Source organism: Tachysurus fulvidraco, chromosome 24 (genome assembly GCF_022655615.1).
Source record: "Tachysurus fulvidraco isolate hzauxx_2018 chromosome 24, HZAU_PFXX_2.0, whole genome shotgun sequence".
Classification (NCBI taxonomy): Eukaryota; Metazoa; Chordata; class Actinopteri; order Siluriformes; family Bagridae; genus Tachysurus; species Tachysurus fulvidraco.
The window spans coordinates 11,805,544-11,831,382 of NC_062541.1; the positions used below are offsets into that span (position 1 = coordinate 11,805,544).

General features: G+C 38.4%; 4 protein-coding genes across 9 annotated transcripts in view; all 4 read left to right on the plus strand.

Moving 5' to 3' along the window:
- sdc3 (syndecan 3) overlaps nucleotides 1–3,312 on the plus strand; it is a 27,277-nt gene extending 23,965 nt beyond the window's left edge. Inside the window, exons 4-5 of the mRNA XM_047808170.1 lie at nucleotides 1–112; nucleotides 2,340–3,312. The exon at nucleotides 1–112 is cut by the window's left edge and continues 117 nt beyond it. Of these exons, the coding sequence (XP_047664126.1) occupies nucleotides 1–112; nucleotides 2,340–2,506 (279 nt within the window). The 3' untranslated portion in view covers nucleotides 2,507–3,312. The remainder of the gene's footprint in view (nucleotides 113–2,339) is intronic.
- A 4,058-nt stretch (nucleotides 3,313–7,370) lies between these two features.
- On the plus strand, nucleotides 7,371–13,308 carry LOC113661586 (homeobox protein NOBOX-like). Of its 5 annotated transcripts, XM_027175934.2 has the most exons (11): nucleotides 7,639–7,797; nucleotides 8,080–8,456; nucleotides 8,565–8,922; nucleotides 9,270–9,376; nucleotides 9,472–9,578; nucleotides 9,648–9,751; nucleotides 10,996–11,197; nucleotides 11,385–11,761; nucleotides 11,858–12,162; nucleotides 12,683–12,748; nucleotides 13,191–13,308. In XM_027175934.2, exons 1-9 carry the CDS (start codon nucleotides 7,758–7,760, stop codon nucleotides 12,157–12,159), a joined length of 1,974 nt encoding a protein of 657 aa, XP_027031735.1. In that variant the 5' UTR covers nucleotides 7,639–7,757; the 3' UTR covers nucleotides 12,160–12,162; nucleotides 12,683–12,748; nucleotides 13,191–13,308. The 5 variants fall into 5 exon arrangements, with proteins under 5 accessions (XP_027031734.1, XP_027031735.1, XP_027031732.1 ...); XM_027175933.2 differs by lacking the exon at nucleotides 7,639–7,797 and adding an exon at nucleotides 7,371–7,524 and having other exon boundaries at nucleotides 8,080–8,922; XM_027175931.2 differs by having other exon boundaries at nucleotides 8,080–8,922.
- A 714-nt stretch (nucleotides 13,309–14,022) lies between these two features.
- On the plus strand, nucleotides 14,023–18,668 carry LOC113661588 (lysosomal-associated transmembrane protein 4A). The gene is made up of 7 exons (XM_027175935.2): nucleotides 14,023–14,183; nucleotides 15,156–15,264; nucleotides 15,551–15,627; nucleotides 16,206–16,334; nucleotides 17,453–17,548; nucleotides 18,109–18,189; nucleotides 18,357–18,668. The coding sequence occupies exons 1-7, from the start codon at nucleotides 14,115–14,117 to the stop codon at nucleotides 18,429–18,431; spliced, it is 636 nt and encodes a 211-aa protein (XP_027031736.2). The 5' UTR covers nucleotides 14,023–14,114; the 3' UTR covers nucleotides 18,432–18,668.
- Nucleotides 18,669–18,798: 130 nt separating this feature from the next.
- Nucleotides 18,799–24,744, plus strand: matn1 (matrilin 1). Of its 2 annotated transcripts, XM_047808066.1 has the most exons (9): nucleotides 18,799–18,913; nucleotides 19,775–19,905; nucleotides 21,496–21,845; nucleotides 21,973–22,195; nucleotides 22,791–22,913; nucleotides 23,047–23,451; nucleotides 23,533–23,679; nucleotides 23,764–23,844; nucleotides 24,190–24,744. In XM_047808066.1, exons 2-9 carry the CDS (start codon nucleotides 19,824–19,826, stop codon nucleotides 24,237–24,239), a joined length of 1,461 nt encoding a protein of 486 aa, XP_047664022.1. In that variant the 5' UTR covers nucleotides 18,799–18,913; nucleotides 19,775–19,823; the 3' UTR covers nucleotides 24,240–24,744. The 2 variants fall into 2 exon arrangements, with proteins under 2 accessions (XP_047664022.1, XP_047664023.1); XM_047808067.1 differs by having other exon boundaries at nucleotides 18,807–19,905.
- The last annotated feature ends 1,095 nt before the right edge of the window (nucleotides 24,745–25,839 follow it).

A 25,839-nucleotide genomic window follows, 5' to 3' on the forward strand; every position in this document is an offset into this window, starting at 1 on the left:
GCATCGGACGTTGGTGCAGAGCCTGATTTAACTGGCAACACAATAGATACAGGAAGTTCAGCTGCTCAGCTTCCTCAGAAAAACATCTTGGAAAGAAAAGAAGTTTTGATAGGTAAGAAAAAGGGCTGAAACTCACAGTTGTTGCCCTTTTATTTGAAAAGTTGAATTATGGTGATATGACAGTTTTACCTTGTTTATTTCTCCTTTCTCTGTTTGGCTTTTGTAATCTCAGTGTCTTGATTCTCGTACACATGATTGTTTTCAACGTGTCTGTGCTTCTGTCTGAGATTCTAATTAGCACAATATCTCAGAAACGAATAGTTAAATGTAAGTTTTATGTGGAATAATTACCAGCAGGTTTTAGAATAATCCAAACATGGTCAAGGTCACAGCAAGGTCAGGTATCTAATATAGTTTTCTTCAACAACTTCTTTCCTATATGAAGTATATATTTTTTGTACTGTATAAGTATTTTTTAAAGTATATTTTAATTGTACTTGAGGCAAATCACTAACAAGAAGGACTAGATTTGTCGGTAATGAAGGATTCCCCATTGAACTGTAGTTTATTTGTTTCTGCTTTCTCACTGAATACTTTATTGCCATGTAGCCATTACATCCAGTATTTATCAGACCAGATCACTACAGCTTATAAGCCATGTGCAGATGATCGTATTTATGTCTTAATTTTTCCACGTTCATTTTCTGACTTGTGCATATGGTAAACCTTTGGCATTTATATTATCGTGCCATATATTTCAGTCATGTATTATTCTGCTATAAAGTCATTCTTGAAGATATAATGAAATACAAATTTCCTTGCTTCTGCACCTAACATTAATATCGGTGATATTTTTGGAGAGCATTTACTGACAGCTTATAGAGCAGTCTTGCTTTATCAACCTCATAATGAGACAGTGAGTCCACTGGAGATGTCCTTATCCCCTGAAGGAGAAAACAATTCTAATAACAGTTTAACTAATAAATGTAATGTAAACCTAGTCATTTTGTATATATTTCTTTATAATCAAGAATTTTGGGTGCCATGTCTCTTTACATTTTTCAGGTAATGCATGAATCTTAAACACAGCTCGAAGCTGTGCAAGAAAGGAAAGGAACTAGAAATCTTAGGCCTAGTTAGACACAAGTCCTTAACTACTTTCCTTGTATTTGGATTAAATGATTTGTCCATCAAAACCAACAGTCCATAATCGACTGTTCATGTGTATACAGCACTTATATCTACTTTAAGAAGTTTTTTCTGAAGACTCTATTTATTCAGGGCTAATTTTGTTCTTTACAGCTGCCTGCTAGCTACACTTATTAGCCATTTTATTAGCTAAATGCTAATGTTAGCTAATGTTTCAGTTTAACTAACCTGGTCCATCACTGGGACAACTATGGGAACTCCACTACATACCAGTATCCACTACCATGAGAGTGTCATTTTTGTGCTGGGAATTGGCCATCATACAAATAGTATTTTTTCAAATGTGGTCTCTTTTGACAAAGGGATAGCATACAGAGGAGGTGTTCATTCACACTGTGTGGGAGGTATGGCATATACCGTCTTCCCTGTCAGTTGCTTACCAGTCATGGGCATGTCTGAGCTCATTTGTGCAGAAATGGTCAGATAGCACTTTCCTCCGAGTGTTTAACATAGCCCCGTGACACAGCATGAGCAGTAGTTCGAAAAAGATATGGCAGCTGGCTTCATGGGAGGCAGCACTTTAGCCTTCAACCACCCCCGTTGGTAGATCTTGTGTGATAGCTGAGAGCTGGCTAGTGGGTGGGAATTGGCAGATGACCAAATTAGAGAGGAAAACGGGGAGGACGTTATGGCATAACTGAAGAATTGGAGAAAGATAACTCCTGAAGCTGCAACTTTTTCCTAATTAACCATATAACTTTTTATCTTTCTCTTTCTCTATTTGTGACAGAGTTTGGATACCCACCACCTCCCCATCTCCTCCTATTATTCAACAATGTCTAGTTAGGGTATCAACAGGGGACTTGTCTTTTTAGAGCAAAGCAGAAGCTGCCCAGATCTCAGAGTTCTCTCCATTACATTTATACAACCACTCTCCTTGACGTTTAGTTAAAATTGTGGTCTGAACTTGAACCTTACAAGAGGACAAAGTGAAATTTAAGCATTTAGTTTTATGTTAAAGCACAATATGTAGATAAAGAACAGGTTAAAAACAAGGCCACAAGCCAGAAACAGTTGAAAAAACTATTTTATCTATTGTGTCTACCATGATCTAATCAGTAATATGATTTTACTTATTTCAGTAAAATGATTAAAAAGTTTTTGTTTCTTTTTTCTCTCTGTTTCTCTAGCTGTGATTGTTGGCGGTGTAGTTGGCGCACTGTTTGCTGCATTCCTGGTCATGTTACTTGTATATCGAATGAAAAAGAAGGATGAAGGCAGCTACACTCTGGAGGAACCCAAACAAGCCACAGTTACTTATCAGAAACCAGACAAGCAGGAGGAATTCTATGCCTAAAATCTACACTCTTTCTTTTGCATTCCTCCATCCTTCTAGCCTCTACTCCCTCCGACCCTCCTATCTTCCTGTCATTTCTATCTCTGTTTTCTCCTGACTCTCTCCTTTCTCCATGGGAGTGCCTGCCACTCTGCGGACTTAGGACTTTCTTTTGAATGGGAAAAAAAGATCATCAAAATAAAAAAAGGCTTTGGACAGAGTTTTGCAGATCTGCTAGGGAGAGATAGGGACTCCATACATAAAAAACAAAACAAAAAACAAAACAAAAAAAACCCCAAAACAAAACATTTTTTTAAGTACACGTTGCTATTGATATGTTTAAAAATTGTTGTTCTATAAAATTATGACATAAAACATTTTGTAAAGACACATGTTCTATAAATGCACAATATTCCTCTCCAGCTGAGCATGGAAGTCAAGACGCATGACAGAGGGAGTGAGGAAGGATAAAAGGTTATGGTGGGGCAGAGAGGGTCAATGGAAAGGAATGAAAAAGATAAGACAAAGAGAGAGAAGTGGGGAAGGAATTTTGGGGCCATGCTATTCTGAAAAGGTCATGCTTCTGTCACAAGGGTCGCGTTTTGTGCCTTCCATTCCCCTGGTGCTTGAAGCTGAGCATGACCGCAGAACGGTGTGTGGGTTTGAGTATGTGTGTGTGAGACTGGGGTGTCATGAAATTGCTGCCATCTCTGGCCTATGTAAGTCACACACACACACACACACACACACACACACACACACACACACACACACACACACACACACACACACACACACACACACACACACACACACACACACATACATATGGTGTAACTCCCTCTGCTGGTGAGAGAGTATGTCAGCAAGACTGTCCTCAATGACTGTAGAATTATAACTTTCAAGCCAGGAGGCTGAAAAAAAAACTCAACACAGCACATAAACATTTAGGAAACATTTGCTGTGACGGTGCGCATGCAAAGAAACGGGATTATCTATTTCTCTGTTCTGTACAAAGACAATTAGTTATCAATAGTAAAAAATAATCAGTAATATATCAGCAGTTCTGAATGGATGGTAAGAGATGATAATATTAGTAGTGAAGGATATCTATTTAGCTGTGCAGTAAACGTTTTACTGGTGTAAATATCAACTCTTTTTTAATTTCAGTTGATCATGCTTTTACATATGCTTTTTATGTAGTAAAGACCTGTGCACACAAACAGACACACACATACATAAATCACTTTGGAAATAGCAATCCCAATGTTTCAGCAAAGTAAATACTGATTTTATTTAACAGCTCATTGCTTGCCCCTGCTTCAGTCAAAAAAATATGCATTCCTCATGTTTTCAGTATTTTCTTGATGGTTTTTTTATCAGGTAAAAAGCACAAGCTTACATGAATGTCTCACTTTCTCATTGACACTCACACCACCACATCCAAACACAGTACGACACCATTAGGTGTTTAGTGATCATGTCCTCCGAATGATATAAGATTACAAGAGTTAGATGGCATAGACTAAACCATTGGTATAGGGATGTCAGGAAATCAGTATGTGTTTTGGTCCAATTTAAAGCCAACAGCCTTATGTTCTAGAGGAGCAAAAATTCAGCTTAAGGCATTTTATTGGAAATAAAACAGTATCTACTTTGGGATTCCACTGAAGGTCATAAGAGTCGGTCAGATTGTTTCTGATTATGTTGCAACATTGTGCTGCACAACACGATCAATAAAACAAAATGACTGCGCTGTTAGAGTTAGGTAAAAGTGCATGATGTAGCAATAATGCAGCTATTAACATTGACACACCCATAATGCTGTCACCCTCTAGTGCTTTTGAGGGAGAATGTACAGATGCTTTCATGCAGATTTCCACTGCCTGGCCTTACTGTAAACTTAATGCTATAGTCACCTGTATGTGGCATTACCTGTTTGTCACATATCATTCCATGTGTTGCAGAGGTGGGTGACACGATGAGACCATAGCACAACATTAGAGCACCCAGTGGTGTTTAATATGTCCCTCACTGCCCACTGTAGCAAATCTTTGGTAGGTAAGCTAACTAATTCATAACATATCACTACGAGGGGACATGAATGGGAACGGGCTATGACTCTTAATAGACTGCACTGAACCACATTTCTTAACACAACCTACCCATTTTATATGTACAACTCAGTACTATAGAGCTGTAATACTTCAGCGGTCTATCAATAGAGCACACGAGGACTTGAATCATGGAGTGCTTAATCAATTCATTATTTCATAACCAATGCCTTCATTAGTACTAGAAGAGAGAAAACAAAAATTACCATCACCCCTCGGATTAGAGTCTGAGCCCCTGATTTAAAAACTGTGGGAAAAAATCTTGGGTGGTGTTGTAAGCGTGTGAGGTGGACGTACAGCTATCTAAGATTGTAATTTCACACCAGTGCACCTGTAGCTTTGAATATTTTAAATATTATTATCATAACGTATGATCATGTCATGCCTGTGTGTGCATGTATGTGCCCATGCTCTTACTGAAATGTATCTTCCTGAAGTTTTTTCTTCTTAAACCTTATGGGGTTTTTATATGGAGTAGGATTTATTCAGTTAGCAGTATAATTTAAGCTCGAAGGCAATACACGACAATTTAAAGGGTTTTTTTATGTTTCATGGGTAAAATGATTGCGCTAACTGTGATTTCTCACTTCACAAGATCACCTCCAAGACACCTTCCACTAGTGTCATTAATAGAAATAATTACTGTAAAACATACACACACACACACATGCCACGCAGAGTTTGTTTTGTAACTAGGTCCTTAAGAAATTCCTTACGACCACATAGACATCATGCACCTTTTGTGATTAAGTGCACTAAGAATATTGTCACAATCTCAGCAGTCACTTATAAATGGTGATACATTGCCTTCCCGATCAATAAGATTAGTACTTACATTTATAGAAATACTCTACATTTGATCATACTTCAGGGATCAATATGTTTTGATTGTTCACATTTTTAAACATGTGTAGCTATTTCTAGCATGGCTACAAGGTTACAATGATTTACAAGGGTACAAAAAAAGACATGCACTCAGTTTCATTGAGCTATGTATATTGTATTTGTCAACACAACACAAATGCACACCCACATGCCCCCTAACACCAACAAACACCTGTGTTTATCCTGAATGGATTTGTCTCAGTGGCAGTTTCTTTGGCTGATTGCTGTTTTCCCTGACATCTACCTTACCCTGTCACTACCCATGGCCAAATAAAAGGCGGGCCTTCCTGTGTTTGCGTGCCAATCACAGGCGAGCATGGTTTTGATGTAAAGGTTGCCCATTGTGTTTTATACGTGCGCATTTTTAAGAGCAGAGGTTTTTATTTCTCCTCATTTGATTTGTGTATATGGGGGCGACATTCTGTCACTAATATGCCACTCTGTTCTAAATAAAAGACCTGATTGGGTACTTATTTGTCTCTTGTGTGTATTAAAACGAATGTTTACTGCTGATCTCTCTTCATCATTGCAGATAATCACTGTCTTATGCGTCAGATTTTCAGATAGCACAGGACAGTGTGACAACTTGTTTCAACTCTTCCAAACTAAATATACAAATTAGATGCTTAAAACAGTTTTTGGCTTTAAAACAATAGATGTTATATGCATTCTTATTGGGACTAATATTTACAGTGTCATGAGGAAGAATATAAAAAATCTGTGTCCACTACAACAAATTGAACTGAATCATACAAACCATGCTTCTAATTAATGCAGAGGCTAGACTTACACATGATGCCTTATTATGTATTTGCTGGACTATCCTTAATTCTCGCCCCACTTGACCCTCAGCAGCATGTAAACTATTAGCATCCTGGTGTTCTGTTATACGATTAGAACCAAATATTGGACCCATCTCTTGAGACATAACAAACAGGTCTGGAAAGAAAAAGCCAAGAAGGTTTAGATAATCATTATAAAATAATTGCTTCCTGTAGGGGCAATGTTTCAGAACTGCTAACAGGCAACTGTAATTTAATTGACAGCTTATGATCTATAGAAAAGCCAACACGTAGCTTTTCTTGCTGGTAAAAATAGGTCTTAATACCAAGGTATATAGTGGACTAAACCACTCTCTAATTAAAAGCTATGGCTAGCTCTGGTTTGCAGTCACACATAATTCCACTTCAGAAACATATCTAAGAAGATCATTGTCTCAAAACATCCTAGATGTGAGATGTCAGTATCTTCTGCAAATCCAATTTTTCCAATATGAAAACAGAATAAGATTCCAGAGGCCTTCAGGGACAGGGCTTGTAGAGAGGTCAACTCCTCATGCTGAAATGCACTGTAGTGTAAAAAAACAACAACAACCCCGTTTCCTATTTTGGCAAGATAAAATAATAATAAAAAATAGAAAAAATATTTCCCCTTGTTGAATGAATGGACCCCCTACTTTTGAAAAATGGGAAAAAATTGAATACCAAAATAAAAATGTAAGAAATTAAAAATGTAAATACGAATAGTTTTTATTTCTTTGGGAACATCTGGTCATTTTATTAGGTACACATACCATGTACTGTGGATGCTTATTATAATACACAATTACTTACTATGCCCCAGCTGTGACTGGAAAGGGACTAGTTTAGGGTCAATCCTGAGCAGATTGTTTGGGTCAGGGATTAATCATTACTCTCAGCATAGTGATTTTCATTTTTTTTACCTGACGGTTTTAAAAGAATTTTCATCATGCATCTCTCTCATTCTCTTTCATTTATTCACACACACACACACACACACACACACACACACACACACACACACACACACACACACACACACAGATGTTTAGAGATGTTGCAAACCTTTCTCACCTGTTTCAGGTTAATTGAAATTAACCCGCACCAATTATCAGATTTAGATTGAACGTTGTCGTTTACCTGCCACTTTTAGCTCTAAGCTAATTTAGATAGGTAGTTTGAGTTACAGGCTATTTGCGCAACAAGATGACGGAGGACTCCCTGTTTGCTAGTGATTACGGTGTGTAAATTAACCTAAATTAGACTCTAATGGTTTAATAAGTGCATAATTGGTGGGTAATTGTTAGCTGGGCGGAAGTTCAGTATAAGATACTATAAGAATAAGGTTTTGATAGGTTTTTCTGTAGCCTGAAAAAAAAAGGTTTTAAATGTGATGTTTAGTTCGGTTGTAGCTTCTAAATAATGACTCGTTTGAGCCTAAATTTATGTTTGTAGGAACATTTCATTAGTAGCATGTGCAGCTTTCTAGACTTAAGCTGGCACCATATGAAGGGTACGGTAGGCTTATGGAAACCAAATACAGAAACAGAATACTTACCTCATTAATTGGTAAAAAAAAAAATGAACAGCCACAATAGCGAAACTACAGCACTAGCTTTATATTTGGTCTAATTCCCTACAACGCTATTGTAATGATTCAAATCACCATTAGCTTATTAAAGAAGCAGGGTTCATAACATCTACATGAACAGCACATGACTTTTATTTAATATCAGGGTGGAATCATTGTTGTCTTCTTACATTTGCAAACCTGATCAAAAGTTATTGTTTACAGACAGCCTGTGTCCTTTATGTGAGGAGGAAGGTGAAAGACCTTGTCTGGCACTTGGTGTTGCTGAACAACAAAGAAATGTGGATGAAGAAGCAGAGCTAAAAAGCACCCATAAAATGCATTCTATAAATGAAGGGGGGGAAAATGGTAGTGAAATGGCAGAAACAATGACGCACAGATTTTTTGAGATGGTTGATGAGTGTAATCCTGAAGAATGTGCAGAGCTTGAAATGGGTCAATGTAAAATAGAAATGACAGAGGAGAATAAAAGCAAGCATGATGGTAAAGTGAGTGATGTGAGTGGTGATCTGGACCCTCCACTACAGGAGGAAAAGAGTGTACTACAGCTGAATTCAAGCAGCCCAGTAAATCTGGTGATGGTATGTGAGGAGTCTGGTGAGAGTAGTGTAAATGAACAGCTCATGCTGTGTCCTTCCAAGTCTTTACCGCTTTCACAAACCCCCTTGATCTCTGCTCCTTCCTCCCAGAATCCTCTAACTCTCACACTCCCATCTAGTAATCCTTCTGTGCTTCAGCTACAAAAACAGACAGTGGGTCAGACCCAAGGCTCAGTGCCCATGCCGATGTCACAGTCTTCCTGCCTGTCCAAGCGTGTGTTCGAGAGCAGTCCCTCTGTTGAGCCCAAATCCTTTACCCATTCTGGGCAGCTGGAAGTGACGCTGCAGCAGGTGTACACCACACGTCGCTACACCCGTTTCACCAGTAGATCTGTGCCATTAAATTCAATACATCCAGAGGCAAGCTCCCAGCCCTTACCATGTGTCAGCAACACCTCTCTACTGGCACCAGCACCCAAAAAGAAAACACGGACCTCCTACAGCACTGGTGAGTGTGAATGTTTTTTGACATTGTGCTTTCATACAGTATGAACACTTTTGAGGGTGGCACAAGGGATAGCTTTGTCCACAATACTCACTCCCGGGTTCGGGGTTGGAAATAAAATGTATTTAAAAATTCTTCTTCGGTCCATGAGAAGTTATATTCAACTGTTCTTTCTAAAGGTATACTGATAGGTGGATTCATACAGTACCTTGCAGATAGGATTGATATCGCACACCCAGTTCTCAGCTTTGTATCTGACACAACATGGGAGGACAAACAAGCACAATGTGGTGACTGAAAATGAATGAACAATGTGGAGGATGTGTGTGAATGTGTGTATGTGCCTATAGACCAGTTGGAGGAGCTGGAAAGGATGTTTCAAGATGACCACTATCCAGATGCTGACAAACGGAAAGAGATTGCAATGTCAGTTGGTGTGACACCTCAGAGAGTCATGGTAAGACCTGTCACATTTCCAGGCCCTCCTTTCTTTTTTTCATTACACACATCTCCAAATTTACATAATGACACTGTGCACATACTCTTTCTGAGGTTTGGTTTCAGAATCGTCGTGCCAAATGGCGTAAAACCTCCAAAACAACAACAAGAAAGCCTCCCATGCCCCGGACCCAAGCTCCAGCCCAAGCCCCAGTCCACAGGTTTTTCTTTTGAAACACCATCACCTCTAACAGTGCTGACTGCATCTATATTTACCTGTTGTTTTGTAGACCTTCTGTTTTCACAGGTCCTGTGATTGCACCACTACCCCCCCAAACAGGAAACGCACTTCCTCCTTACAGTACACTTCTCAACAGCTGTACCAGCCCACCAGGTCTATCCCATACCCACACAATGTATAATTCATAGCTTTATTCAGATAGCTCAGATTTTATTTATTTGATTGGGTAAGAATGTGTACATCTAAAAAGAAATCTTTTTTTTTCAGTTATTTCAGGTAAATTTTCAGGTAAAAGTCTAGTTAAACTGGTTTGTTTATTTGAGAGGATTTTGCTCACCTGTAGTGATGCCAACCTCAGTCACAAAAATATCTTGACTAAACCAACCCTTATAAACCTAAAGGTTCCAATTGAATTCCCTGTAGCGATTTATGGATACACTCACTAAGTACTTTATTCTACTTTCACCTCGTGAACTATACAGCCTTTGCGTAGGTGTACAGGTGTTTCTAATAGTCAGAGTGGTTCAAGCTTTGTGAGAGACTGCAGCAACTTTTATAACCACAATTGTGTTGAGTAGCATCTCAGTATGCACAACATGCCAAATGCTTAGGCAGTTAGGTTACAACATTTTGAAGAACATGTGGGATCATCATCTGTCAGGCAAGAAAAGAAAGCTGAGGATGTTGTGTACACAGGCTTAACAATACTGGACAGTTTAAAACTGGACAAACGTAGCCTGGTCTGATGAATCTCAATTTCACCAACCTTCATGGCCATAATTAACCCATAACACCACTTTTGGGAAGTGGTAGAACAGGAAGTTCCAATTATGAAATTGCACCTGAAAAAATCTTGTGGAATCCATGTGCTGGTGAACTGAGGCTGCTTTGAGTGGGGGAAAAAATAGGCCCTACCCAGTATAAGCATAATACTTATACTATGCCCAGTGAATTAGTTTGTCTTCACACTTGTGGTCCACTTAAATAGGAACACCTGTATAACTGCACATGAATGAACCGTATCCTTCCTGGTTGCTGGCCATATTCCTTTGAGCCAAAAAGGCATTTCCACCCATTGAGCTGTTGTTCAATCAATATCTTTTGTTTCACTGCATTCTGTATAAGACTCTTAAAAACTGATGCTTGTAAAATTCCCAGAGATTAGCAGCAAATCTGGCACAAACAACCATGTCACGAAATATATCGAAGATCCCATTTCTTCTCATTCTTTATATATAACACATAAATTAGAAGTGTGTGTGTGTGTGTGTGTGTGTGTGTGTGTGTGTGTGTGTGTGTGTGTGTGTGTGTGTGTGTGTGTGTGTGTGTGTGTGTGTATAGATATGAAAATATTTTCTACATTTTACAAATATATCCATATTTGAATTATGTTCCAGGCTGTGTGGATGTGGCAACTAATGCATCTCAGGGAAGCACAGGGGATTATAAATATCCCCTCATGCAGAGTCCACCACCTCTGCGCCGTGCCTCACTACCGTTCTTTGCTGCATACAACCCCCCTACACATACACTGTCTGTGCTTCTTGACACACCAGAGCACAGTGAGGCTCAGTCCTTTAGCCTGCATGCTGACCCTGGGTGAGTAACAAAATCAGCAGTTGCAACACCCTCATACACCACTAGAGTGCAAGCTGCCACACATCTCCCTCACTTGCATGAAACATTGAAGGCTGGGACACTTTTAATAAATAACACGAAACAAGTAAAGTTCTTTGCTTTTACATGGTATATTACAAAAAAAAAACAAGAATGTACTGTTTTGCAGGTTTAACTATGATTCTCTGGGCTCTTCAGCTAAGTATGAAGCTGTTGCCTCTGGTCCTGGAAACACTCAGTCCTACCAGCTCATGACATACCCCCAACAGTCAAGCACATTACTTCCTCAGCAACATGGTACTCTTCTTACCCAACAAAATAATAATGTACTCCCACAGCAGGCAAACACGCTACTGCCACAATACTCACGAGTATCATACCTCACCCCATCTCCATATCTGACCCCTAACTCAAATGAGGGTGCTGCCACTTGTATGCCGCTGAACTCAGGAGCTGGCAGCAATCTTCCGCCCTGCACCAATGGAGGACATGCTTACTTTCAATGCCAAAACGGTAGCCAGATATTACTGCAGCCTGGGCTACAGGGTAAGAAAAGAGCCTGTGTACATACACGTACATTTGCTAAAGATGGTATTTTGCGACTTTATTGAAACTTGTCTGTTTTTGCTTGTATGTGCACAGCTTTGCAGACATTCCCATGGAGTGGGGACATGTACAGTCATTCAGTTCAGGTTCCACATACTGTTCTAAAGCCTCAGTTCTCATCCCATGGTCGTGAGAGCCACTATCCTTCGCTTGTCCCACCCCAGTCTTACATCATGCCTCAGGGGGCACCATGCCAAAGCCTGGTTAAACCTACCACCACTGACCCCTTGCTGGCCAGTGTCAAAACAGAGCTGGAGGAAACAGGACAGAGTCAGCTAGTCAAAGTTAGCGAGGCAGAGACCATTTTCCATTGTGATTTCTCACCCATTAACTTCTGACAGGTGTGTATGTGAGTCTAGGTGAGCTATTGTGTTCTTTAAAGGAGCTATAAGGTTCTAAATTGTTATTTTTCTGCTAACATAAACATGACATTGCAAAACAGAATACCATTCGTGATGCTTTTGCATACCCCATGCATTGTAAATCATGATTAATGGAAAGAGTCGTAAGAAATGTACCAGGGTGGCAATAAATCTCTAGATATTACCCAAAGAAAACTTTCCATTATATTATTTATACTTGGGTGCACAGCTCATTTCCCTCGAGATGCATATCAAAAAAGCCTTGGTGGGAGCATGAGCTTTTTATTCTCATGTTAGTTCAAGCTGGCAGTTACACGTGATGCTCAAAGGACAAAGAAAGGCCATGTTAGTGGCAAAATGGGAGTATCTTCAATTCAGTGGGTTCCTCACATGGTAGTGTGCAATCACATACCATGTTCCTTCACTGATCTTTGGTAAATGCTTTATACTGATTGGAATGGTTGAAATTAATGATCTATTTTTATTCATTCATCATCAGTAACCACTTTATACTGGTCATGGTTGCAGTGGATTCAGAGTCCATCCTGGGAACACTGCGTGCAAGGTGGGAATGAACCCTGGATGACACACTAGTCTATCTCAGGGCTCCTTACACACTATTTTATGTAGGGCTGAGTTTATTAGAAAAGATTGCAGGCAGGTTCCAACAACAATAGCAGCATGAGTGGTATAATTATTATACAAATCACTTAGTTAAAATAAATATAGGCAGGGTTTTTGGAATAAAACACGAGTGTATTTCACAGAAATAATGCAAATGCTTGGAAAAGCACGACTAAATGTTTGATCTTAATCTACACACTTGCTGCAAAGGTTAATTATTTAAATGTATTAATTGCTCATTTACAAATTTGTTTGTTCTACTACTAAACATTGCTTTCCCATGTCTCTACTCTAATAGTGCATGCGAGTGAGTTCTGAGAAGTTGAGAAATTGTGTGGTTGTGTGTGTTCCTGTGTGAAATGACTTCCTGCTGTGTGTTTCAGGGCCATCATCGCTAACTGAGGAATTTGAGAGTCTGCAGTCTATTTATGTTTGTGTTTTGTGGTTTGTTTTTTGTTGTTGTTGTTGATTGCAGGCTTCAATAAAGTGGCCTTAACCTCCTATTAGTTTAACTTGTGTCTTTTCTTTCTTTGTCCCTGGACCTTCATGGGTCTATGTATTGTAAATATCCAAGCTATGCAGTTTGTGCCTATTTGAGTTCTGGAAGTGAGATCATGTAATCACTAGAGGGCTCCGTTTCCCCAAACTTTAATAATTACGAAACAGTCAATCACATTTAAATATTGTTTGCTCAGTTAATTTTAAATGATTTTCAAGTAGCAGTTTTAACACTTTTTTTTTTTTTTTTTTTTTTTTTAGCACTGCTTTTACTGACAACATTGTTATAGTTACGTTACAACCATACAACCATAGTGTTTCTCTATATTTGAGTACATGGTGGTGCCCTTACTGGGTAACTTTGGGTAGGTCAAAATAGTCTAATATATTGTCTTTATATTTGAAAACTAGAATTTATGCAAGTGTTAGTCATATTAAGTTAATGACAGTCCAGTTGATGCCTTTAACACCATTTCAGCTATTTCATCAAAATGAATTCAAAGAACTATAATAGAATAATTGTAAAAGATTTCAAAGATTACTGACCTCCTTCTCAAAGGTCTGTAGCACAGAAATCACTATGAGGTTGTAAAACTGGTGTCATTTTTAACACTTTAATTGTTAAAAAGGTTTAAACCCTTCTATGTATTTCACTCACATTGGTCCTGTGGAAGTGTGACAGCATCTTTGTGAAACCTCTCAGCAATTTGTGCTTGCGTGTCAACATCAGGAAGCGTCAGAGTGGTTTGTGAGGCTGTGTCTATCAGTGCGTATCTCATATGGTGAGTGTGTAAGCAAACTGGAGAAAGATGGCTGGAAGACAGTCCCTCTGCTGCCATGTCAACACGGCCACCCGCGTCTCTGCCATCTTCTACTTGGTAATGTTTAGCTGCCTACATACACACCCATATAAGAGACATACTTTTAGAGCATTAGTTCAGGAGTCCTACAGTTTACCTTAAAATGATGTTAGAATGTGTATTTGTGCTCGTGTAGATTTGTGATTTCTAACTTATAATGTATTAACAGACTTAAAATTAAGTATGTAATTGTTTTAAAATGGTTTGTACAGTGAATTTGCACTTCCTGTGTTTGTGCAGTGTTGCTGTTTGAGCAACAGCAGGAAAAGTATCAGTTTGTTTTAGACTGCGCAGCATGAAAGAGGAAGTTGATGTTAGTACAGGGAGACATTTTGAATAACTAACACACCCATGTACAGTCATATAAGCAGCACTGTATGACTCAGTCTGTGTATTTTCCAGAATAAGAACCGGCTTATTCTATAATAATTTATATTTCTGAGAAAATTATTTAACACAAGAAAAAGGGGATTTTACAGAAAATGATCCATTTCAAGATTTTCTATTGTGAAAATGCTCTGCATAAGGATTTTGATGTACAATAATCTGGTTACATAAAATTTCTGAGGTTGGCAAAATATTTGCATCATTCAGTGTTTTATTATATGTAACTTGGTGACTTTCACATTTACTCAGACTGTGATGGAACATCCACTGTGTACTGGAATAAACTCTAAGAACATGTCAGCCGTCTCACAAGAAACCCAATCAGCTCGCTCGATCTCACTTCAAATACCTTCACAAAACATTGCCCAAGGGAGAGACTTTTCATCACTATCTGTGTGTTGTCTGCATGCGTTATGCAATGTACAATTTTACAGGCTTTTCTGAATGTATCGCTGTTCTTGGGGTGCTGTTTCTGTTGGTATTGGCTTTCGGAGAGAAATGAAAACATATCTGCTGCCAGAGTATACACATCCAAAGACACAGACCATACTCATGAATTTCTTCTCTCTGACTTGAGTTCATTCTTGGTTTGTGTGTGTGTAGATTTATAATCTGCTGGTGGCTGTGGATCTGGCCATTGGAATAATCCGAGAGAAAGATCCGATCACTGTCTCCTTTACTGAAATGAAACGCACACATGGCAATTGCATCTGTGAGTCTAACAGCTAAGTCTAACAGCTCTTTCTTATCAAAATACTAGAACATGAATAACTATCACCTCTTATAAGCACTCTCTAACCAATACTAGTTTAATTCTTATTCCCTTTTCATGCACATGAGTACTGTAGATGGTCCAATATACTTTTTTTTCTTGACTCCTTTACCGGACAATATTGTAAATCAAAGATGAATTCTATATTCATATTTCAAATATAAATTAAAGTTTACTTAGTATCAAATTGGCAGCATTAATGTGTGTTTTTTTTCTTTGTTTGTAGTTGAAATCAGCACCAACTTCATTTCATTGTTTCTGATGTCATTCTCCAGTGTGCTGGTTATGTTGTCTCACCGTAAGGTAAATGTGTTTATATCTCTGTGTATTACCAACAGGTTGCTTATGAAATCTAATGGATCGTTTTAAATGTTGTTTAAAAAAATAGTCGCCCTATAATAATGCTTTTTACTCCTCTTGAGTCATTATGTTTGTTATTACCTTGATCTTAGTGAAAACTTTAAAACCTCTTTACAAGATAAATGTGAGGAACATGAAGTCTGTGTTTGTGTGAGTGAGTGTTTTGTCCAAGCTACACAAAGATAATGTTAGGTAACCGATAAGATTTCTGTGTGTGTGTGTGTGTGTGTGTGTGTGTGTGTGTGTGTGTGTGTGTGTGTGTGTGCGTGTCTGTTTGCAGACATGTCAGAAGGAATGTGTTGTAATCTCTGTTCACTGCTGATGAGTTTGGCAAATAACATTTACCCAGAATTGGGAGTAAACAAAAAAACGCCTGTTCCAATAATTATAAATGCTGGAGGAACTCTTGTTACAACACACACAAACACTCACATTTTAAAAGCTTTGGGGACACGAACATTAAGAACAAAAACTTTAAATATGTTAAGTCTGTTTGTAACGTCGATCTCTCTGCATCATAGGGGCCAATGTGTGTGATGCCATTTGTGATGTTCATGTTTCTTGATGTGGCCCTGAGTCTTCTTTCCCTGTTTGATGCTCGATTTGGACTTCCTGGCACTCCTACTTATGGAGACGCTCTGCGGCTGGCTGTGAGGAGCTTGCACTCACCCAATATAATATTTGCACTATAAACAACTTTTCTTTTTGTTTCATTCTCGTCCTCCAAATCTCATTTTGTTATACAGACACTGTGGCAAAATTGAAACCTACTACAAAGTATTTGTAATGCTCAGTCTTTATAAATGCTAAACCAGCCGATGTTATTGCAATGATGTCTTTGCTTTCTTTTCTACTGCTAACACCATGTAATATCATTAGCATGATATAACATGTGTTAGCTGAGTCATTGTCTCTGAAGTCGTCTTTTGTGGTATTTTGTAGGGGTTTTTCAGGAAGGAACTTTATACCAGCTACCTTGTATAATATTGCCACATTTGTCTACCTAAGCTTCTGAAAGCCGAAAATTAATACAACATATAGAAATAACCGAGTATCCAGGTGTGACATAGACGTAGGTAAACCTGAGCAGTTTTTGATGTATCCAGATTTATAGATTTCTATTTTTTGCTTACAATTGCGTGATACTGTATAGGATTGTCTGTCTAAATATTACTTACATTAAAAAAATATTTCTCCATGAGCAAAAGACATAGAATGTACAAAATGATTAAATAATCAGCTGTAAAATATGCACTGTTAAAGAAAATATAACTAAAAATATGACTAAATTGGCACAGTAAATTGGCAACAAACTATTTTCTGAAAATCAACATTAGTTTAGAAATGCTAAACAAATAAAAATACTAAGAAACTGGCACAAGTTTTTATGTTTTCACAAAAATAATGATGACAAACTGGTGATTTGCATCTTATATTTTCCTGTAAATATTTGTATTAGAAATATAAACAGATGTGCCCTACATTGACTATTCACAAGTGTGGGCATTAATGCCCAATGGACGGGATATAATACCTATCTTTTTTTTAAGAATAGAAAACATATAAGCACTTTGAAACTACAGACTCCTAAGATAATGAAGTTTTTATGCGTGTGATCGGTGGATGGGTGTGTTAGTGGAGTTACTTTACCTTGCTTATAATCAGTAGTTCTGTCACTGACTGAGACTGAGGCGAATGTTGAACCTCAGGGAAACTGAAATAACATGAAGTGGTGTCTCATTTAATTTATGTCTCTTTTCCTTTACAGTCAAATCTAAAAGATGGGGCCAGATTGGAGGGAGAGGAGCTGAACCGTGTCACCTTGACATTCGGAGTCCTCTTTGTGATGTATATACTGCTGAAGGTCTGATTTGTATTGCGTGTGTGAGTGTGTGTGTGTGTGTGTGTGTGTGTGTGTGTGTGTGTGTGGTGTCTGACTGTGTAGCTATCTGAGTGTGTGAAGATATTTACAGATAATGACACTTCCCACACACTTCCTGTAATTTGCATGCATTCACATTCACACCTTCATATCTTCATGTTCGAGGCAGCTGTGTTACTTGCCTTAAAATGCCTCTTCTCATCTGTCAGTGGGTGCCTGACTGACACAAGGAGGGTCTTTTTCAGCTATACAGCTGTGTGAAAACAGAAGAGCAATGTTAGAGAGACGGGGAAGGTGGAGCGAGGTGGAGCTAGAACTTATACTGTAGTTAGTCAAAAAGAGCTCTTTGTCTTTACTTGAAATAGAATCCTTACTGTATGTGTATTTAAATTGAGAAAGGAGAACTGAAACTGCTTTCTTTGAACATTTTTAGCATTTGTGTGTGATGTCTGTTACTAACCTTTCTGTGTATACACTTCAGGACTTGGATACAACCAATGTTGGATTAATAAAGATGACTAATGTGTTGTTGTGATCTGTAGGTGTACATGTTCAAGGTGTCCATTCGCTGTTATTATGCACTGAAGGAGCAGCGTATGCCAGCACCAAAGAGCTCTGTGATGGTGAGTGGGTTATCCACAAAAATAGTTAACATTTCTGTATCCTTATAGTCAGCTGACATTTCAACTTCTTATTTCATCATAAGTGAACAGATTCAATCATATTTTACATTCTCTGGTACTTGCTATAAATTCCACATAACATAATTTGCACTGATTTTAATTCACAGATGAAACTGCCGTCCTATGACGAGGCTGTGAAGATGAAACCTGAGGACAAGCTCTCTAAATATCAGGAGCCATAAGACATAATGCAAGCCCACAGCAGTCTCATGCACTTCGTTCTATGCGCACTTTCAGAAGCACACCTGCCTATAACATGCGCATTGGCACATAATTATACACAAATAAAAAGATACAAATTTCAATACTTATAGCTACAAAGCATAATATGCACAAACCTGCTTTTATATTTTTCTGCTTTAAAAAACAGTCAATTAAAATGTACAATTTTTCAAAATAAACATAACCAGTTTAAAATATTATATTGTCTGGACTTTTTACTAGAGAATAGATAGGTTTCCCACATTTTCCAGCATTGCAGGTGTGGGTATAAGGATTTAGAAATGTTTAACCCCACACAAACATTTACAGAGACTAACAGAGTTTACGGGAAATTTAACAGCTTGCTTCTCTGGACATTTTTAGATGGTTGGTATTTAGCATACTGGCAGATAAAACACACATAAACCTGTGAAGAATCATTTTTTGGGGGGGAACATTTGAGGTGAGTGTATGAATTATTATTGGCAGTGGGCAGAATCTGACCCAAGCCTGGCCAAATGGGTGGGTTTTGTGTTTGTGTGTGCGTGTATTTGTGTGTGTTTGCGTTTGTGTGTTTGTGTGAGAGTGTGAGAGTGTTCGCTGCATGCATATTAAATTGTTTTTAGAACTCTGACGATTGCTGAACTTGGATTTGTGTATACTGAACAATTGTATATTTTAAACAGCTCACACATACATTTTAAAGATACATTGATTAGCTTAAACATATACAGCTTATGTAAATTGAGTAAAAATATTATCTTTCTCTCTCTTTCTCTCTCTCATGCGTACACAAACACAGACACGCAAAAACACTGAATCCGTAACAAAATCCCCTAAAGGTTTTTTGGGCTTCACATGTGTACACCAACATACATACAAAGTTTCACATATGGTCTTACAGAACTCTGTATGGTACATGCACTTTACACACACTCACTCACAAGCTCAAACAGGGCTAGCTGTGTTAGTATGGCACTCATGTTTCCCACACACATCCTGTGGATAAATTGATGTATGTGTGTGATATTACCTTGAGAGGAAAACTGGCCAGAAACGAGAGATTCATTGGAATGTTTATTTGAGTGCCGACCTCAAGTCAAAGACCCTCCCAGAACCCCAAACTAATACACATACACATTGCATAGATCAAGGTATGTTTGTCTTTCCTACCCAAACTGTAATTTTTGTTGCAATTATTCCACCCCCTCCCCAACTCTTATAGACACACCTTATGTATGGGGGAAGTCTCTAGACCTACCGTAAGTGTATCTGTTCTTACATGCACTGATAACCTGAGAGTCTCTCACTCTGTGTAAATCAGTGTGCAGTCGGTTGCTGAGACTGTCATTAGATCTCTTGCTACACACAGTATGGCGTTTCTTCTGTTTGTGATGCTACTGTGCATCTTAGGAGCTCAAGCTACGATGGACCTTCCATATCCTGCTACCATTGGTGAGACAACTAACATTTATATACATGTATATAGAACCATGTAATGAACACCTTTACTCTGAACCCTGCATCTTTTACACCTCAGATAATGGGTTCATTTTAGAACCACAAAGTATCAAACTTCACACAAACTGAAGAGTTCTTTAGGGGTAGATGGAACCTTTTAAAGAGTCTGATTTAAACAAATATGATACAAATAAATTCTCAGAACTGAAGAATAAATAAATGCACCTAATTAACACTTACTGGTGTGAATTTGTCAGTTTTGTATGTACTGTATGTAAATATGTATTATTTTATTTGGTTTCCAAATTCAATGTCATTTAAAATTGAGGTATGCTGTTAAAGGATCTTGCAGGAAGTCATAGATAATTACTGTGTTCCTCTATACAAAATGGGTTCTTTAACAGGCCTGTGGATACTTAATGATTTGTATCTCACTGAAGGGCTCCTAAAGGGGTTACAGGAAAAAAATGTTTATAGACAAAATGTTTTTTTGTAGTTGGTGATTTCATGCCTTTTGGCAGATAATAGACTAATTATTTAAGCTGAAACTACAAATATCTTTTTAAAAAAGAAAAGAAAAGAAAAGAAAAGAAAAGCAGAACAGCTAACGACTACTGAACTTTCGCCCAACAATTACCCACCAATTATGCACTTATTAAACCATTAGAGTCTAATTTAGGTTAATTTACACACCGTAATCACTAGCAAACAGGGAGTCCTCTGTCATCTTGTTGCGCAAATAGCCTGTAACTCAAACTACCTATCTAAATTAGCTTGGAGCTAAAAGTGCCAGGTAAACGACAACGTTCAATCTAAATCTAATGATTAGTATAATTATCTGATTTAATTGGTATACTTTTTATATATGCGTTATGTACTCATGTCCTTGGACACACTACTCACAGACACACTGTGTATCGTTAATTACACATACCTCAGTCACCTCTTTTTACCATCATGTCACTTGCTCCTTCTTACATATATGAAGATTCTAGAGTTCGTCTAAACACTACAAAATAGCATGTATATACATGAACGTTTGACAGAGAGAATATATATTCAGTACATTGGCTAACTGCTGAGTAATGAAATAATCTGCAAAAATCTACAGAAATTAATTCACATCATGTCTACAGTTGTGTACAAAGAGGTCCTTTACACCGGGTGTATATGTGTGCCTACGAGCAAATACCATTGGCAGCATGTATAATCAATGGGAGTTATTATGCATTTTGCCAGCACTGTAAGTTTACTGAGCTACCTGCTGTCTGTCTCATCCCTGTCACCCCTCCCACACACATACATGCAAACAGACCACAGCATGGGTTACTCAGAATATTAGATCAGTGTTCATTTTTTGCAAAATTGATAAGCAACCTTCTGACATTTTTGTTTCATTTGATTCTGGTGCTGGTTGCCTATTTCTAGTTGCTTATATAGCTATTGCACATTCTGGTTAGAGTCGGTGCTTGCTACAGTCACATGAACACTAGTTTTATGCAGATTAATACAGATGTTCTCATTAACACTACAATTTCATGGTCACAATTCCTCTGGTTTTGTTTCCTTCTCTCCAATGTACAGTATCAAGCAATTGTAAGGCCAAGCCTACTGACCTGGTGTTCATCATCGACAGCTCTCGGAGTGTGCGACCCGCTGAGTTCGAAAAGGTCAAGTTGTTCCTCAACAAGATAATAGAGGGTCTGGAAGTGGGGCCTGATGCCACTCGTGTGGGTGTTGTGAACTATGCCAGCAAAGTAAAGAATGAGGTGTCACTGAAGTCCTACAAGGCGAAGCCTGCACTGATCAAGGCCGTATCAAAGATCGAGCCACTCTCCTCTGGCACCATGACTGGCTTGGCCATCCAGTTTGCCGTGCATGTAGCCTTCAGTGTGGCAGAGGGTGCACGTGCCAAATCCTCTGATGTCAGCAAGGTCAGGAATGAAGTTACTCTCCATAAACAACCTTTAAAACAATTAACATTGCCTATGCTTATCATTCTCTGATATCAGCAGATTTATTGCTATATTTATAACCAACTCATTTTTCATGTGACCACAGGTAGCAATCATTGTGACAGACGGGCGGCCACAGGACAATGTGCAAGCCGCTGCTGCAAAGGCACGGGAGTCAGGCATTGAGATATATGCCATCGGTGTGGGCCGAGTGGACATGAACACACTGAAGCAGATAGCCAGTGACCCTCTGGATGAGCACACGGATTATGTGGAGAGCTATCAATTCATTGAGAAGCTCACCCAGAAATTCAAGGAAGCCTTTTGTGGTGAGTATGTGACAAAAAAATGGTAGATGTTGTTGGAGGGATGGAAAGATGGACTCCTCAAGATGAATAATCATTCATCATCAGGGTCAAAAGTAAATTTATAACACTACATAGTCTGTAGAAGGCATCATTGGAAGCATGCTGTCTTTTGGTGCTCTTTTTCAACCCCGAGATGGGAAGAGAAAGGCATGATCAATGTTATTAATGTAGCTCTTGTAGTGCAGTGGTTCTCAACATCTGACAGAGGTAACTAGAAATACACAAGGTTAAAAAGACTGGATAAAGAAACAGAAATTAAGGAAAAGTTGAGAACCAGTGCAATAGAAAACTTTTGTCAGAGCAACAAGCACCTGAAAGTACATTATTACCATCCTAAAAGGTGCCTCAGGTGCCTAGTTCCGCTCAGGTGTATGATCCTCTGATATATTCCAGTCTGTTTTAAGGATTTGCTGTTTTTTGTATATATCACAGCAAATCATTAAATGTGACCCAACCACTTACTCTTTCTCATTTAACGTCATATTATTCTCTCCTATCTAACTGTCCCCACCTACCATGCTGTGTGCGTGTGTTCGTGACACCTATGGCGGCACAGTGTCCGACTTGTGCGCAACAGGTGATCATGACTGTGAGCATTTTTGTGTCAGCATACCTGGATCGTTCAAGTGTGCCTGCCGGGAGGGCTACACACTCAAGGAAGATGGCCGTTCCTGCGGTGGTGAGTATCTGTGTGTTCTGGGTAAATGTCTGTGTTATACCTGCAAACAAACCAGAAGGCAGTAGAAGACCTCCCAAATCCATAACTGCTTAAGCATCCAACCACAAATTACTCCATCTTCTTGTTATCTCAGATTGCATTGATGCTGTCACAGATGTGGTCTTCCTGATCGATGGATCAAAAAGTGTAAGGCCAGAGAACTTTGAGCTGGTGAAGAAGTGGATCAACCTGATTGTTGACAGGCTGGATGTGTCAGAAAGAAATACCCATGTCGGTCTTGTGCAGTACTCTAGCACTGTCAAGACGGAGTTTCCTCTCGGAAAGTATAACAACAAGAAAGACATCAAAGACGCTGTGAGGAAGATGCCCTACATGGAGCGTGGAACCATGACTGGCCTGGCTCTCGATTACATGGTGGATAAAAGTTTCAGCGTTGAACAGGGCGCCAGGCCTTTGGCTGCCAAAGTGGGCATTGTCTTCACTGATGGCAGGTCACAAGACTTCATTGGAGATGCGGCACAGAAGACTAAGGACAAGGGTAACAGTACAGGACACTCAAATTAGTTAAGTATCTAGCACTCAGTGAACAATTGATTATTTGTTATGGTTTATATTTTAGGCATCAGGGTCCTTGCTTTAGGAGTCGGAAGTGCAGTTGAGGACGAGTTAAAGAAAATTGCCTCTGCTCCTGTGAATTATTTCTACTCTCCTGACTTCAAAGACATAATCGAGATTGGAAAAAAATTGCAAATCACCACTTGTCCAGGTAAAACCACTACAGTAGGAAATAGCATTACAACACGTTTGTTTTTACATATGCTTGTTATTTTGACTGTTCCTGCACTTACAGATGAGGATCCCTGTGAATGTCAGTCTCTTATGAAGTTCCAGAAAAAAGTGGATGATGCTCTCCAGGCATTATCAAAGAAATATATCCTTTTCTTTATGTTTTTGTCAAACATTGCAGGTCTAAATGGGTAAACAGGAATCTGTGTGAGAAAATACATCTAATTAAGTAAGCAAAAAAAGTATAGATATCTAGTGGTTTCTAAAGAATTTTCATGTGTTTCTGGTAGTTTGCTATTTTATTTTAAAGTTATGGGTTGTTACTAATGGCTTAACTAATTAATTCTGATAGGAACAGGGCTATAAAATAAGACAATAATGGGTTCTGGTAATGATAGAAGTGGTATTTATAGTAATAAACATGTGATGGAATTTGATGGAAAACATTAAGCCAAGTAAGTTTTGTGGCTATCCTTGACAAATGAATCACTAGATGCAATAACAAAAAGGATTGCTGCTCTGGAGAAAAAAATTGTGTGAGAGATGAGCACGCAGCTCCCTGTCAAAGCCTCATCTCACTCTCATTTTCACTCACTACTGCTGAGACACCTCTTGTGAAGTCTGACTTCTGTTCCTGCCTTTTGCTTTGGTTTTCTCACTACATCTGCTTTAAATCACTAAATTTCCCAGGGCTGAAGCACTGATCATCATGGTGGATCATCATTATTTATACATGATTTCACTATTACAGTGAAGAGATGTGTGCATGTTAAATACAGATACTGAAGGACGCATTATAATATCCTTAAAAATTATTATAGAAAATGCACATCAACAAGTGCTCTTGTACCATCAGCTCATCCCTATAATGAAAATACACTTTGCAGTTTAAAGGCCTCTACCCTCTCTTCACTCTTTTACCATAAGCTCTATTTTGGTTATTTTATCTGTCACTCATTCTTCTATCTGTCAGTGAATCTTCTTCTTTCATTTCAAATTATGCCCAAAAAGAAAGATATATTGGATTTTATATGGTAAATATATATGTATAAAATATTAATTTAATATAAAATTTGACTTGAAATGCATATATGGATGCTTGTTTCCTTTCTGATAACAACAACAACAACAACAACAACAACAACAAAACAACAGGAGATATATTACACTTGTACACACACAAAACACCCCTCACTTAAATCTAAGCATACATACAAACATACTAGACGAGCTTTTAGAAATCAACATAATTATCATATAAAAAAAAAAATCAGTTGTGTCTGTCTTACTGTGTCTGCATCCAACTTTGTGTGTGTATATGTGTGTGTGTGTGTGTGTGTGTGTGTGTGTGTGTATGTGTGTGTGTGTGTGTGTGTGTGTGTGTTTATGTTTGATGGCCTGAAAAAGAGAAAGTAGAGGTGTAACTGTTTTCCTATAACACAGTGCCATGTTTATGCAGTGTGTGGTTTTAAAATCAGTCAGTATTGCTATACTGAATTTCAGGGATTGGTATTTTGTGGTATTTCACACTACACAGTAGCAGATTTGTCTGGTAGTGTTAACAACTCATTTTGCAGAACACTCAGTAACACAGTTCATTCATGTACCTGGGCTAAAGCTATAAACATACTCCATTTATGGGCAGATCATTTACGGGTCTTGAACAAGACTCACTGGACATGCTTGAGTGAGATTAGTCTTGACACATTTTAGAATTATGGAAACATCCTATCTGTAGACTACTGTATGTGCTAACGTTCCCATTAAGCAATACTGTGACTGTGGAATTATTATAATGCCAAAAAAAATGTGTTTAAGGCCGACACGTTACCAAGCAGGAGTCTTAGGTGTCGTATTTTTAAATACAATTAAAACATCCATTTAAAAATTTAGAAACTAATGTGGTATAACATTAAAGTAACAATAAATCACAATACTTAGTGAGTAATTCACCTCTGATGGAGGGGCTGAGACATACCAGCTTATTTTCTTAGAAATCTACAGTGTATTCATTTTTCTGAGAGAACAGGATGATCAGAACAAATCGCTTTGGTTTAGCTTGTTTCCTATTAGTTTTAACCCAGGAGGTATTTAGGGCCATGGTACCCAAATCTCTTCAGTGGACTCATTGTATAAGCCA

Excerpts from the sequence above, each read along its gene's own strand:
- LOC113661586 (XM_027175931.2), top strand. The coding sequence starts at position 7,758 with ATGTGCAGCTTTCTAGACTTAAGCTGGCACCATATGAAGG. Across the intron at positions 8,923-9,269 it reads ACGGACCTCCTACAGCACTG|ACCAGTTGGAGGAGCTGGAA; the intron begins GTGAGTGTGAAT and ends ATGTGCCTATAG. Across the intron at positions 11,198-11,384 it reads AGCCTGCATGCTGACCCTGG|GTTTAACTATGATTCTCTGG; the intron begins GTGAGTAACAAA and ends ACTGTTTTGCAG.
- LOC113661588 (XM_027175935.2), top strand. The coding sequence starts at position 14,115 with ATGGCTGGAAGACAGTCCCTCTGCTGCCATGTCAACACGGCCACCCGC. Across the intron at positions 14,184-15,155 it reads TCTCTGCCATCTTCTACTTG|ATTTATAATCTGCTGGTGGC; the intron begins GTAATGTTTAGC and ends GTGTGTGTGTAG. Across the intron at positions 16,335-17,452 it reads GAGACGCTCTGCGGCTGGCT|TCAAATCTAAAAGATGGGGC; the intron begins GTGAGGAGCTTG and ends TTTCCTTTACAG.
- matn1 (XM_047808066.1), top strand. The coding sequence starts at position 19,824 with ATGGCGTTTCTTCTGTTTGTGATGCTACTGTGCATCTTAGGAGCTCAA. Across the intron at positions 21,846-21,972 it reads AATCCTCTGATGTCAGCAAG|GTAGCAATCATTGTGACAGA; the intron begins GTCAGGAATGAA and ends ATGTGACCACAG. Across the intron at positions 23,680-23,763 it reads GCAAATCACCACTTGTCCAG|ATGAGGATCCCTGTGAATGT; the intron begins GTAAAACCACTA and ends CTGCACTTACAG.